This window comes from Carlito syrichta, unplaced genomic scaffold (genome assembly GCF_000164805.1).
Source record: "Carlito syrichta isolate Samal-C Ts95f unplaced genomic scaffold, Tarsius_syrichta-2.0.1 Scaffold305726, whole genome shotgun sequence".
Lineage (NCBI taxonomy): Eukaryota > Metazoa > Chordata > Mammalia > Primates > Tarsiidae > Carlito > Carlito syrichta.
Window position 1 is genome coordinate 327050 of NW_007249822.1, and position 11963 is coordinate 339012.

An 11963-nucleotide genomic window follows, 5' to 3' on the forward strand; every position below is an offset into this window, starting at 1 on the left:
ATCCCTGGGGATCACCAGGGGGTGGGGGGAATGCTGCAGCTCTTGGAGTGGCGCACGCTCGGTGTCTGGACTCTTCTTCGCCAGGGGCTCGGGAACGTTCACTGAGGAGGTTGGTCCCTGTCCCCCGCCAGCCCCCGCTGCCCTGCACCGAGCACAGTGCTCGAGGGCTCCACCTAGCTCTGACTGTTCAAAGCTGGCCCTAAGTCTTGGAATTCGAGTGAGGGGCTGGGATCCCGGCCTGAGCTGCCACCGGGACTCAAGCCCGAGTTCTGCCATCGAAGCTGAGCGTGGGGGGCGGCACTCCCCTCTTGGAGGGGTGGACCGAGTGGGCGTTAGGGAAGAGGGTCGTCTCAGCCTCACTTGTTCTACCTGTAAGATGGGGAGGGGCCGCTGTCCCGGGACTCTCTGTGGCTGATCGCCTGGCTCTCCTGGAGCAAGCTCCAGAGGACGGAGGACATCTGCTGGCTTGAGAAGCGACGGAGGGACTCAAAGGGGTCCTCCTTTGTCCCCAGCTCCCGAGAACAACCCGAGGATCATTTCAAAGACGGTGGACGTCTCCCTCTACAAGGAGGGCAACAGCTTTGGCTTTGTCCTCCGAGGTCAGTGAACGGTTCGCCCTTGTACTGAGGGGTCAGGAGGCCGGTGCTAATTCCATGTGTGTTTTGTCTGCTTTGAATGGAAGTTTCATACATAAAGTCAAGTCTTCGGACTTTAAAGAGTCCAGGGCCATTAAGATCAGTGTTAAAGAGAGCAGTGAAGTAGGCATGGCTGGGAGAGGGAGAGGAGGGAGACGGACCAGAGAAAGGTGGTAAAAGCTGCTACTGAGACTGAGAACAGAGCTTGGAGCTTCCTAGCAACCAGGACGAAAGGGAAATAAGATGAGACCACAGGAATGGAAGCAAGCCATTCCGCGGGGGGAGAACTGGGGCTGTGTTCGCTACTCCTTGCCCTGTCTCCAGGGGGACTGCTTGTCAGTGTCTCATAACAGGGTCCGTGCATAGCAAGGGCAGGGCCCACAGGCCAGTCTTGCTGAGGGAGCTGTGGAGGCTGGATATCAGGGAGGGTGGGCTAGTGAGTCCTGCCTCTTGCTGAATTCTGTCCAGGTGGGGCCCATGAAGATGGGCACAAGTCCCGCCCGCTTGTCCTAACCTGTGTGCGGCCTGGTGGCCCAGCCGACAGGTGAGCCTGAGCCGGAAGAAACCACATGGCGCTGACTTGCCACGCTCCCCTGTGAGAAGGCAGAGCAGGGGCACCACGCCTGTTCCCCAGGTGGACAGACAGAGGCCCACGGTGGGTGGAGCTGGGCGAGTCCCCCATGGAGACTCCGCAGCTCTCTCTTCCACAGCCTGTCATCTTAGGGGTGGGGGAATGGGGAAAGCCAGCCTTGAGTTGTTCTTCCTTTCCCTGGTCCTCGGGTTTTCCCATCTGTGGAATGGACCCAATATGGCAGCCCCTAATGGTGGCCCCGAGAGAGCTGGGGGCACTGTGATGTCCACTGCCGTGGCCATCTGTGACTCAGCCTCCCGGTCCCGGCTGCCCAGCCTGGCCCCGCTAGAGCAGCTGGGAGGAGCGACCGTGGGGGAAGGAGCATGTCCAGTGCCCAGCCCTGCCCTCGGCTGCCCTGGCTGAGATTCCTGGCCATTTAAGAGAAGCCTGGAGGCCTGGTCAGAACTCTAAATCCTTCCCTGGGGTGAGGCATGGGCTATTGATAGAACCTCCCAGAATAGCCTTGGCCCCCTGTTGGGGGAGGCGCTCCCAGGTGGGAATTTGACCCAAACCGAGGTTGCTCCCCTGGGGCCTGCTGAACTTGTTCCCAGGCCGATGTGTCACCAGGCCAGAATCACTGCTGAGAAACCAGGCTGGGGTCCGCCCCACCCTGATTCTGTGGCCTGGGCAGGGCTGGACTCTCTCTGGGCCCTGGTATTCTCCCTGTCGCTAGGGCAGAGGGTGAGTGGGTACTTGAGGGGTCCCCATACAGACATTCTAGGGTCAGGGCCCGCGGCAAATCCACTGCGTCACTCAGACTTAGTCCCCGGTCACTTGCTCCTTTGCACCTCGGGTCACTCTGAGACTTAGTTCTGAGGTTCCTCGCTCCTTCACCCCGGGGTCACTCACTCCCTCACCCCTGGGGTCACTCAGAGATTAGTACTGGAGTCACTCTCTCCTTCACCCCTGGGGTCACTGAGAGACTTAGTCCCACGGTCACTCGCTCCTTCACCTCTGGGGTCACTCAGAGACTTAGTTTTGGGGTCACTCAGAGACTTAGACCCAAAGTCGTCACTCCTTCACCCCTGGGGCCACTCAGAGACTCAGTCCCAGGGTCACTCACCCCTTTACTCCCAGGTCCACTCCCTGACTCCTGGGGTCACACACTCCTTCACTCCTTGGGTCACTCATTCCTTCATGCCTGGGGTCACTCACTCCTTCACTTTTGGGTCACTCCCTCACCCCCAGGGTCCCTCCCTCCCGAGTCACTCGCTTTCTCCCTCCCCACCACTCCCTCCCTCCCAGGTCACCCCTTCCTTCACTGGCTCACACCCCCTCTCTGGTCCACCCAGTCCTTTCTTCTTCACCCCCTCCACTTCCTCCTCATCCACACAGCCCACTCTCTGCGCCCCATTAGCTGGCTGTGCCCCGCACCGGGGCCAGGCTTGCTGACAGGGCCCTTCCTCCCAGGGAGGGCTCCTTGAAGGTGGGCGACCGGCTGCTGAGCGTTGATGGGATCCTGCTGCACGGGGCCAGCCATGCCACCGCCCTAGCCACGCTGCGGCAGTGCAGCCATGAGGCGCTCTTCCAGGTGGAATATGACGTGGCCACCCCCGGTGAGCGGCCCGAGGGGAGGCCTGGGATGGGGCAGAGGCAGCGGGGTGGCTCTTCACCACTGCCAAGGCTGTGAGGCCTCCGACCTGCTGCTCAGCCTCTCTGAGGCTTCATGGGCCAGACATTGTGTGTGCCAGGCATTTGGGGTGAGAGAGCAGGAGGGGCGAAGTCTCTGCTCTCACGGAGCTGACGTTTTAGTGATGAGAGAAGGGTGGTGAGCAGAGTTGGTGTCGGATGGCAGCAAGGGCCATGGAGAGACAAGGCAGAGGGGGGTCTGGCTGAGGGGGCTCCTAGCCGGGGTCGGGCGGGGATGTGTGAGGCGTGGACAGCCAGGAGAAGAATTCCTGGTGGAGAGAGCATGCGTGCAAAGGCCCTGGGGCGGGAACCTGGCTGGCATGACAGTGGAGAGCCTGGTGGCTGGGGTGGCAAGTGGTAGTGAGGTTGGAAGAGAGTGGGGGTAGAGGCCGGGAGGTTGCAGGAGGTGGCTGGGCCATCCAAGCGAGAGCCACATGGCTGGACCAGGCCGGTTGCAGGGGGGAGCGGCGAAAGGACTGGACTTGTGGGATCCACCACATGGGGATGGGATCGGGGCGGAGGAGCTGAGGGTGCTGCCGGGGATTTCTTTTGGAAACCCTGGGTGGGTTGCTGGAGGTGCCATTTTCTGAGATGGGGCAGATTGCCGTGGACCCTCTGGCTTAATGTTGGCCTACAGCAGGCTGTCAATCAATGCGAGCAAACGTGTGAGGCCTAGGACCTGAGCCCCTGCCCTGCCTCTGCTGCTCAGTGGCAGCATGGCCTGGAGAAGGCCTTTGCCTGTCTGCACCGCAGTCTTCTTGTCCTGCAAATGGGCGTAACAGTCCCTCCCAGCAGCTTGGGCGAAATGAAGACAAGCTTGCCCCTTAAACAGGTGTTTTTCCAGACACGGTGGCCAATGCCTCGGGACCCCTGATGGTGGAGATTGTCAAGACGCCAGGGTCAGCCCTGGGCATCTCGCTGACCACCGCCTCCCACCGGAACAAACCGGTCATCACCATTGACCGCATCAAGCCCGCCAGTGTGGTGGACAGGTGAGGTACCTGCCAGCTGCTGCCAGCCCAGGGCAGAGTGCCGGGGGGAGGCGGCCGGGCTCTGTCTGGCCTGGACCAGCCTCCCTCTTCGCTCCCCTGCCTGGCCAGGAGCGGGGCCCTGCACGCTGGAGACCATATTCTGTCCATCGACGGCACGAGCACAGAGCACTGCTCCCTGCTGGAGGCCACCCAGCTCCTGGCCAGCGTGTCAGAGAAGGTGCGGCTGGAGATCCTGCCTGTGCCCCAGAGCCAGTGGCCACCGAGGCCCTCGGAGGCAGGTGGGTCCCCTCGGTAGACCACGGAGTCCAGCCTGGGTCTGACGGGGAGGGGATGCCTGAGGGAGGCCAGGTGGCCCAGAACCGATGCCCTTGGCAGGCTGGCAGGACCAGGCTGAATTTCCTGGAGCACACGTCTGTTCGCGCAGGGAAGCATGGACTGTCAAGGGCAACAGCTGAGGGTGGAGAGGTGGAGCAGAGACACAGCCTGGGGGCTCGACCTGCCAGTCTGCTGGAACGGATGTCCCAAAGCTGGTTTCATCACTGGTTTCAATAATAGAAGTATAAGTGCTAGCGTGAGGGAAGCAGTGGTCTTTCTGTGCTTTGTGCTACTCAGAGCTGGGATCCTGGATCCCCCCTGCAGAGGGAGCAGGTGGTCTGGGGGTCCAGAAGGCAGAGCTGGGGCGGGGAGCAGGGAGAGGTTGGTCCTGGGGAGGCAGGAAGGCGCCTCCAGCAGCCTGGACCTTGGTCCAAGCCTGGACCTTGGTCCAAGCCCCAACCTTGCCCCCAACAGCTGGACAAGGGCCTTTGCCTCCGCGAGCCACAGTCACCTCCTCTGCACAGAGGGGAGGCCCAGGGGATGGAGGTCAGGGCTGTCACCCCCACCTGGGGAAGAGCGGAGGGCGAGCCTGACCTTCCTAGGCCAGATCCCCACATCGGATAGATGTGGGAGTGGGGACTCGGCCAGTCCACTGTGGTCCCAGCCGGTGTCCTAGGAGGCCCACACCGAGAGGTCAGACAAGGCCTTGGGGCTCGGTCTCTGCCCATGGTGAGCATCTGCCCAGGCCAGCGTCCATCTCCGCCTCCCCTTGGGTCCTCCCCCCACGTTGCCAAGGAGGCTGAGGGACACCGCGAGGGGCATGTCTGCTCTGTCCCTGGCTCTCTCTGACCGAGCCTCCAGCCCGCCACAGACGGACTGGTGCTGATCCTCCCCACTGCCCTAGGAGGCAGCCTCCATCTTGGACCCATTTTATGGACTGTAACCATGAGGCCCAGAGAGGCCAAGCAATGTGTCCACATCCCCCAGCGGCTTGAGGAGAGAGCTGGGGTTTGTCCCGGGTTAGCTGGCTCCCGAGTCGGCCAGCCCCCAAGTGGGGCGGGGATGCCCCTCAAGAGGCAGGGTCAGTGCACCGAGGTCGCAGGGCCCTCGTCTGTCCATCCGGGGCCACGTGGGACTGGGCAGAGTTCCGGAGCCCCAGGAAGAGCCAGGACAGGGCCCGGGGCAGTCCAGGAAGAGGCACCGAGTGGTGGCCAGTTTGCAGGGTCAGGCCGGGGCACGGGTCCCCTGGGAATGTGTTGGAAAGGGCATGCCAGGAGGCTGTCAGGGGAAGGCCTGGGGAGGCTGCAGCGGGAGCAGCCTCCGATCTCAGGACCACTGGACCAAGCCGGCTGGGGCCCTGGGGTGGAGGCTGCCGAGGGCCCGGGGACAGGAACACCGCCGAGGGCTGCCAGACGTCGTCCCCAGCACCACCTTGCTTGCCCGTTCTTCCTGGAGAAGCCATGCAGGCTGCCTCCGGGCGTGAGTCTCTGTGCTCCTGAGCCTGTCTGTGCCGAGTTCAAACCCGGCTCCTCACCTCTCAGCCACGGCCTGGCCAGGCCCGCCCGGCCCCCGGCCCTCCCCCCAGACTGGCACCCTGTGCGCTGTGCCCCGCACATGGTAGGCGTCTGGGGCACGGGAGCAGGTGTGCTGCCTCACCCAGCCCGGAGCAGCTCAGGCTCCTGGTGCTGCTTCCCCAGCTCCTCCGCCCCTGCGTGGTGCCATCACACCCTCTCCTCTTTCTTCCTGGCTACAGTGAAAGTGCAGAGGAGTGAGCAGCCACACCGCTGGGACCCCTGCATGCCCTCCTGCCACAGCCCTCGGCCCGGCCACTGCAGGACGCCCACCTGGGCCACACCTGCTGGCCAGGACCCAAGCCGATGTAATGTGCCCGTCCAGTTTTCCTAGGGAAGAGGAGACTGAGGCTCAGGGACCCTGGGGAGCCGGGTGTGGGGATGCACGACTATAGTTCCAGCTACTTGGGATGCTGCAGCAGGAGGATCGCTTGAGACCAGGAGTTCAAGACCAGTCTGGGCAACATAAACGAGATCCCCTTCTCTGCAAAAAAAAAAAAAAAAAAATTAGCTGGGCATGGTGGGAGGATTGGTTGAGGCAGGAGTTTGAGGCTGCAGGGGGCCATGATCATGCCACTGCTCTCCAACCTGGGTGACAGAGCGAGACCCCATCTCTAAAAAAAAGAGAGACGGGGGCCTGCCCATGGTCACCCGGCACCTTGGTGACAAGAGGGCCCCGTCACTGGCAGCTGGGTCTCACCGGGTCTATGGGAACCCCACAGAGGGGAAAGGAGATTTGCCTGGGGCCACACAGCAAGCCACTGAGGTGAAGGGGAGGTGTCCGTGTTACCCGTGGCCGGGCGTGGGGCAGTGGGAGAGGCCCTGCTGTGCTCACAGGGCGGCATTCTCATCCTCAGCCTTGTCCTCAACGCCCTTTTCCTCACCAACCATGAGCCATGCCTTCTCCTGCACCAATCCAAGCACCCTTCCCCGGGGATCCCAGCCCATGAGCCCCCGGACCACAACGGGGCGTAGGAGACCACGGAGAAGAGAGCACAAGAGCTCACGTAAGCCCTGGTTTCTTCCCTCCCCTCTGGGCTGCCCGTGCATCTGACAGTGAAGTTTACCAAAGGGCTGGGTGGGGGCTAAGTGAGGTTTGGGGGCAGGGCCCCAGGTGTATGTGTGGGAATGTTAATAACATGAATGGAAGACTGGGCTGCCAATGGATGGTTGGACAGGTTGTGCACTGCACAAAGGCATGGCTGAGGGGTGCCAGTTACTACGTGCACCTTTAGTCTTGTATTTTTTTTTTTTTAATTGGAGTCTCACTCCATCACCCAGACTGGAGTGCAGTGGTACGCTCCCGGCCACTGCAGCCTCGCCCTGCTGGGCTCTGGCGATCCTTCCGCCTCAGCCTTCCAAGTAGCCAGAACTACAGGCGCACACTACCGCACCCGGCTAATTTTTTATTTATTGTAGAGACGAGGTCTGGCCAAGTTGCCTGGGTGGGTCTCGAACCCGCGGGCTCAGGCAGTCCACTCGCCTTGGCCTCCCAAAGTGCTGGGATTACAGGCTGAGCCAGCGAGCCCGGCCAAGTCTTGTATTTTTATTATGAAAAATTCCTAGTACTTAGTGGCAAAATATCCTGAGGAAGATGCCTTTTCCGATTTGTAGGAAGGTTTCGCAGTAACTCCATCTCTATTTCATGCAGTCCTGCTCCATTCAAGGATAAGGTCTTGGTGTTGTGTTACCAAGTCTCAACTACTTCTCTGACATTTGTTAATTTTCCCTAAGACAGAGACAAATGGGCCTGAGACTCTAGTCACCCAGAATGTAATCATTTTCTGTTTTACCTTCCTGTTTATTTTATATGTATATTTCCCTTTTGAAATGAAGGCAGTTAAGTATTAAGGAAAGCAAATCAACATGGAAACAAATTGTAGTGAATGATAACACAGGCGGCATGTGGGCGTGGCAGAAGCCACAAGAATGCTTGCCATGTTGAAGCCTTTCTAGGGAAGAGCCTTTCAGGTGTTCATTTAGAAAGTGTTCTCAGCCTCCTGCCATAGAGTTGTGGAGGCCTCCAGGAAGGACAGAAGGTCAAGATGGGCTGCTCGGGACTGAGCCAGGTGAAACAGGAGTGGAGTACAGGTCACCTGGTGCCTGAAAGGAGCTAAACATGGTTCTGAGCTTCCCAGCAACCCAGGGGGAAACCGAAACAGATTTCGGAGTCAGACGCCAGATAAAATATACCCTTAGTATATCTTTGCCAGCCACTAAGTTGGGGGTACGTAGGTGAAAAGACACAGAAATGCTGTTCATTTGTGGGGGGATGTGGAGGCTGGGGGCTTTTGAGACCCCCCGACCTGTCCCCATCATAGGATGGGTGACTAATAAAGTGCTGTCATTACTGTTATTGATAATAATTAATTAATTCAACAAAATTGTTGACCTCTTATGTGGCAGCCACCATTTTTATCACTGGGGATATAATAGTGAAAGAAATAATAAATATAATGACATAATATACCTAACAACATAACACAGTGCACATATTGCAAAGTGTAATATAAAATAATATATAAAGGCACAATCACATAGTATAGCTAATAACATAATGCAATATGCAATAAATTGTATTTAATAAATAATAAATGACATCCATATCTGCCCCATTAATAATACAATAACATATTCATAATAAAATGCATCTATTAACTGATGTGATATATCAAGCATTTACACGTAGCATTAGCACATAACTCAGCAGTTCCACTCATAGGTGTAGCCTCAAGAGAAATGAAAACACATCCTGTCCACTCGAACCCACGCACGAATGTTCACAGCAGCCGAAACACCCGTGTCTCTCGTCAGACGGATGGAGGAGCGAGATGTGGTCTGCACACGCAGTGGGGCGCTGAATATCCAGCTTTAAAAAGGAGGGACACCCTGGCACGTGCTACACCATAGGTGAACTCCGCAGTCGTTATGCCGAGGGAGAGAAGCCAGTCACAAGGCCCACGTTTTACACGATTCCACTTATGCAAAATGCCCCTCGCAGGCAAATCCACGCAGACAGAAACAGATGAAGGGCTGTCTAGGGCTGGTGGACACAGCTTGGGGCAGCGGCTGAAGGGACCAGGGGATGAAAATGTTCTAAAATGGATTGTGGTGGCGTCTGCCTAACGGTGACTATGGCCAGTGAGCTACACATCTTAAGGGCGTGACTGCTACAGCACGGAAATTTCATCTCAAGAGAGCTACTCCCCAAACCATAAAGGAACATGATAGCACACACTAGAGCACGTGACGACCATCCTAAACTGCCGAGTGGCATCATCAGCTGCCCAGTGACATCATAAGCTGCCGAGTGGCATCACAGACTGCCCTGTTTTCCACAATCCCACGGGACAGATGAGGAAGCCACAGCTCAGAGCAGCTGTGAGTCCAGGTTTCAGATCCAGTCAGCTCTGCCCACTTGCCCGTCTGAGGATAGGCTCTGGCAGGGGCCTGGCTGGGCGCCCGCTTGAGTACCACACCTTCCTGTCCCACAGTGTCACTGGCCTCCAGCACGGTGGGGCCCGGCGGGCAGATTGTGCACACGGAGACCACGGAGGTGGTGCTCTGCGGAGACCCCCTTGGGGGCTTCGGCCTCCAGCTCCAGGGCGGCATCTTCGCCACCGAGACCCTGTCCTCCCCACCCCTGGTGCGTTTCATCGAGCCTGACAGCCCGGCGGAGAGGTGAGCCTGCTTCTCCCCCACCCCCCCAGGCTTGCCACTCTCAGATCAGGGGGCCCGGGGACAGAGGGGAAACCGAGTCACACCACCTCACCCCTGCCTCACGAGTGTGTCTCACTTCGCCATCCCATCAGCACCGTCACCAGCCTCATTTTACAGTTGAGGAAACTGAGGCTCAGAGAAGCTGCCTTGTTGACTCATAAACAGATGCCCAGGACTTGGGCCCCTGTCTGTTCCAAGTCAGAGTCCTTCAGATGTCCGTCTTTGTAAGGCCATGGCATCATCCCCATTGGACAGACAGAGCAACTGAGGTCCAGCAAGGTCACTCCCAGGGCAGGGCTGAGTCACGTGACAGGCCGGGAGGGGTGTGGGCTGGCCCTGCACCCCTGCGCGGTGTTCTGTCTCCTAGCGGAGCTGTCATAGGCCTCTTCTCTCTGCTGGACTCCTGGGGTGCAGGTGTGGCCTGCTACAGGTGGGGGATCGCGTCTTGTCCATCAACGGCGTCGCCACTGAGGACGGGACCATGGAGGAGGCCAACCAGCTGCTGCGGGATGCTGCGCTGGCCCACCGGGTGGTGCTGGAAGTGGAGTTTGATGTGGCGGGTGAGAGCGGCCTGGACTTCCTCCTCCCACGGAGACCCTCCCCTCCTCCCTTCCTGCGGTGCCTGGCGCCAGGCGTCTGCTCTGTGGCTCAGACACTGTGTGACTCTGGACAGGACGTCCCCTCCGCCCTCAGTTTCCCCGTCTGTAAGATAGCAGATGGACGCCTTTCAACGTGTGGGGTGTTTGGGTTAGGTGAGATAAACCCTGTGGATACACCCAGCTGAGGCCTTGCGTGTAGTTGGTGCTCAGGGAGTCCACGCCGACTCCACACAGGGTGGGACTGGGCTGTGGGAAGCCCGTTCAGCACCCCGGCTGGCAGACATGAGGTCTGGGCTCCAGTCCCAGCTCTGCCCCAGCCGGAGCAGGTCAGCTGTTGTGAGCAATCTGTCAGCTCTCTGTACACGGATTTCCTCATCTGTCGGGAGGAGGAAGCAGGAGGGGGTCGGGTGGTGGCTTTGTGGGGTCCCTCGCAGCTGGGCCAGAATGGGCTTGGGGCAGAGGCTCCCTTGTCTCACGACAGCCTGCCGTCTGTCCCTGCCAGAGTCCGTCATCCCCAGCAGCGGCACCTTCCACGTGAAGCTGCCCAAGCGGCGTGGCGTGGAGCTGGGCATCACCATCAGCTGTGAGTCTCCGCACCACGTCCCTCCCCACATGCCCTCGGGAGGGGTGGCTGCAGCCCAAACCAGCACTCCCTTTCACGGTGTGATGCTGTGGCCCGAGGCGACCTTGCAGAGGCTCCGGGGGCAGGACGGCCCTTGGGCCGGACCCATGCTCGCTGCCTCGGTTTCCCATGCTGCACAGTGGAGTCTCCTGGCTCTGAGGGTCTCTCAGTGGGGTAGTGGGGCGCCATCAGGTGAGAGTGGTTTGTCAGGTGTCAAACAGGTGGGTCAGGTTTGGCTTTCTGTCTACCTCTGTGTGCCTGGAGCCCAGAAGAGGTCTGGAACACAGTAGGTGCTCCATTCATGCTTGTCAAAGAAATGCCTGCGAGGACTGCAGAAGGTCAAGGGAACGGCAGCGTGCACGAGCAGGGGAAGCTGAACGCCTCCGGGCTGCCACCTTGCTTGGGCACAAGCTGGAGCCTTCGGGCGTCTGGAAGGCCCTCGGGGGCCTGCTCCCCTGTCTCCCTGGCGCAGCCCCTCCAGCCGCTGCCTGCTCCCCCCACCCTCCTCCCCGACCACCTTCGGCCTTTGCTCAGGCCCGCCTGCCCTCCTGGTTGACAGCTCCCCACCTTCCACACAGCCCCCCCCCACTTCCCTCCACTCCTGGGAGATGGCGCACTCCCACGTCCTGCGGAGTCTGCGACCGCCCTGGCTCTCCTTGCCTGTTTTGCTCATGGCTGTGTCCCTCGACCCCGGGAGCCCTGGTGCTGGCCCTGGGCTGGGTGCTGAGGACACAGACGCCACCCGGGTGGCCTCTCAAGCCGCTCGCTGCTGGCTGGGGGCGGGTGGCGGGAGGAGGACCGGACTGAGGTCGACTGAGCACCAGTGCGTGCCGGGAGCCACGCTGGGTTTTGTGCCTGCGTTATGTGGTTTATTTAATCTCAGCATGTCCCCATGAGGTCCGTGGCATCACCCCCACTTTGCAGCGGGAAAACTGAGGCACGGAGCAGTGAGCCAGTTGGCTCAGGGTCAACCCTGCCGGGGAGCAGTGACACCAAAATGAGGGCTGAATGTGTGCTCTGAGGCTGTGCCCCCACCCCGGGCCTCAGCGCCCTCCAGGCTGAGGCCAACAGAAGTCGGCATCATGGCCTCTCTCCCCAGCGGCCAGCCGGAAGCGAGGGGAGCCCCTCATCATCTCCGACATCAAGAAGGGCAGCGTGGCGCACAGGTAGGGGCCCTGAACACAGGCGGTAGGGGGGGTTAGTGGGCGGGGGTGGAGGAGGGGGCGGCCGATGTAGGGGGTGCCTCATG

At 59.8% G+C, this 11963-nt stretch overlaps 1 protein-coding gene across 1 annotated transcript in view; it reads left to right on the top strand.

The window, feature by feature from the left end:
* GRIP2 (glutamate receptor interacting protein 2) overlaps window positions 1-11963 on the top strand; it is a gene marked incomplete at its 3' end in the record, with an annotated part of 27620 nt that overhangs the window by 15228 nt on the left and 429 nt on the right. Inside the window, 12 exon segments of the mRNA XM_021714717.1 lie at window positions 132-287; window positions 435-599; window positions 1104-1179; window positions 2677-2822; window positions 3740-3887; window positions 3996-4165; window positions 5956-6081; window positions 6631-6780; window positions 9268-9454; window positions 9908-10053; window positions 10595-10675; window positions 11814-11906. Of these exon segments, the coding sequence (XP_021570392.1) occupies window positions 132-287; window positions 435-599; window positions 1104-1179; window positions 2677-2822; window positions 3740-3887; window positions 3996-4165; window positions 5956-6081; window positions 6631-6780; window positions 9268-9454; window positions 9908-10053; window positions 10595-10675; window positions 11814-11906 (1644 nt within the window).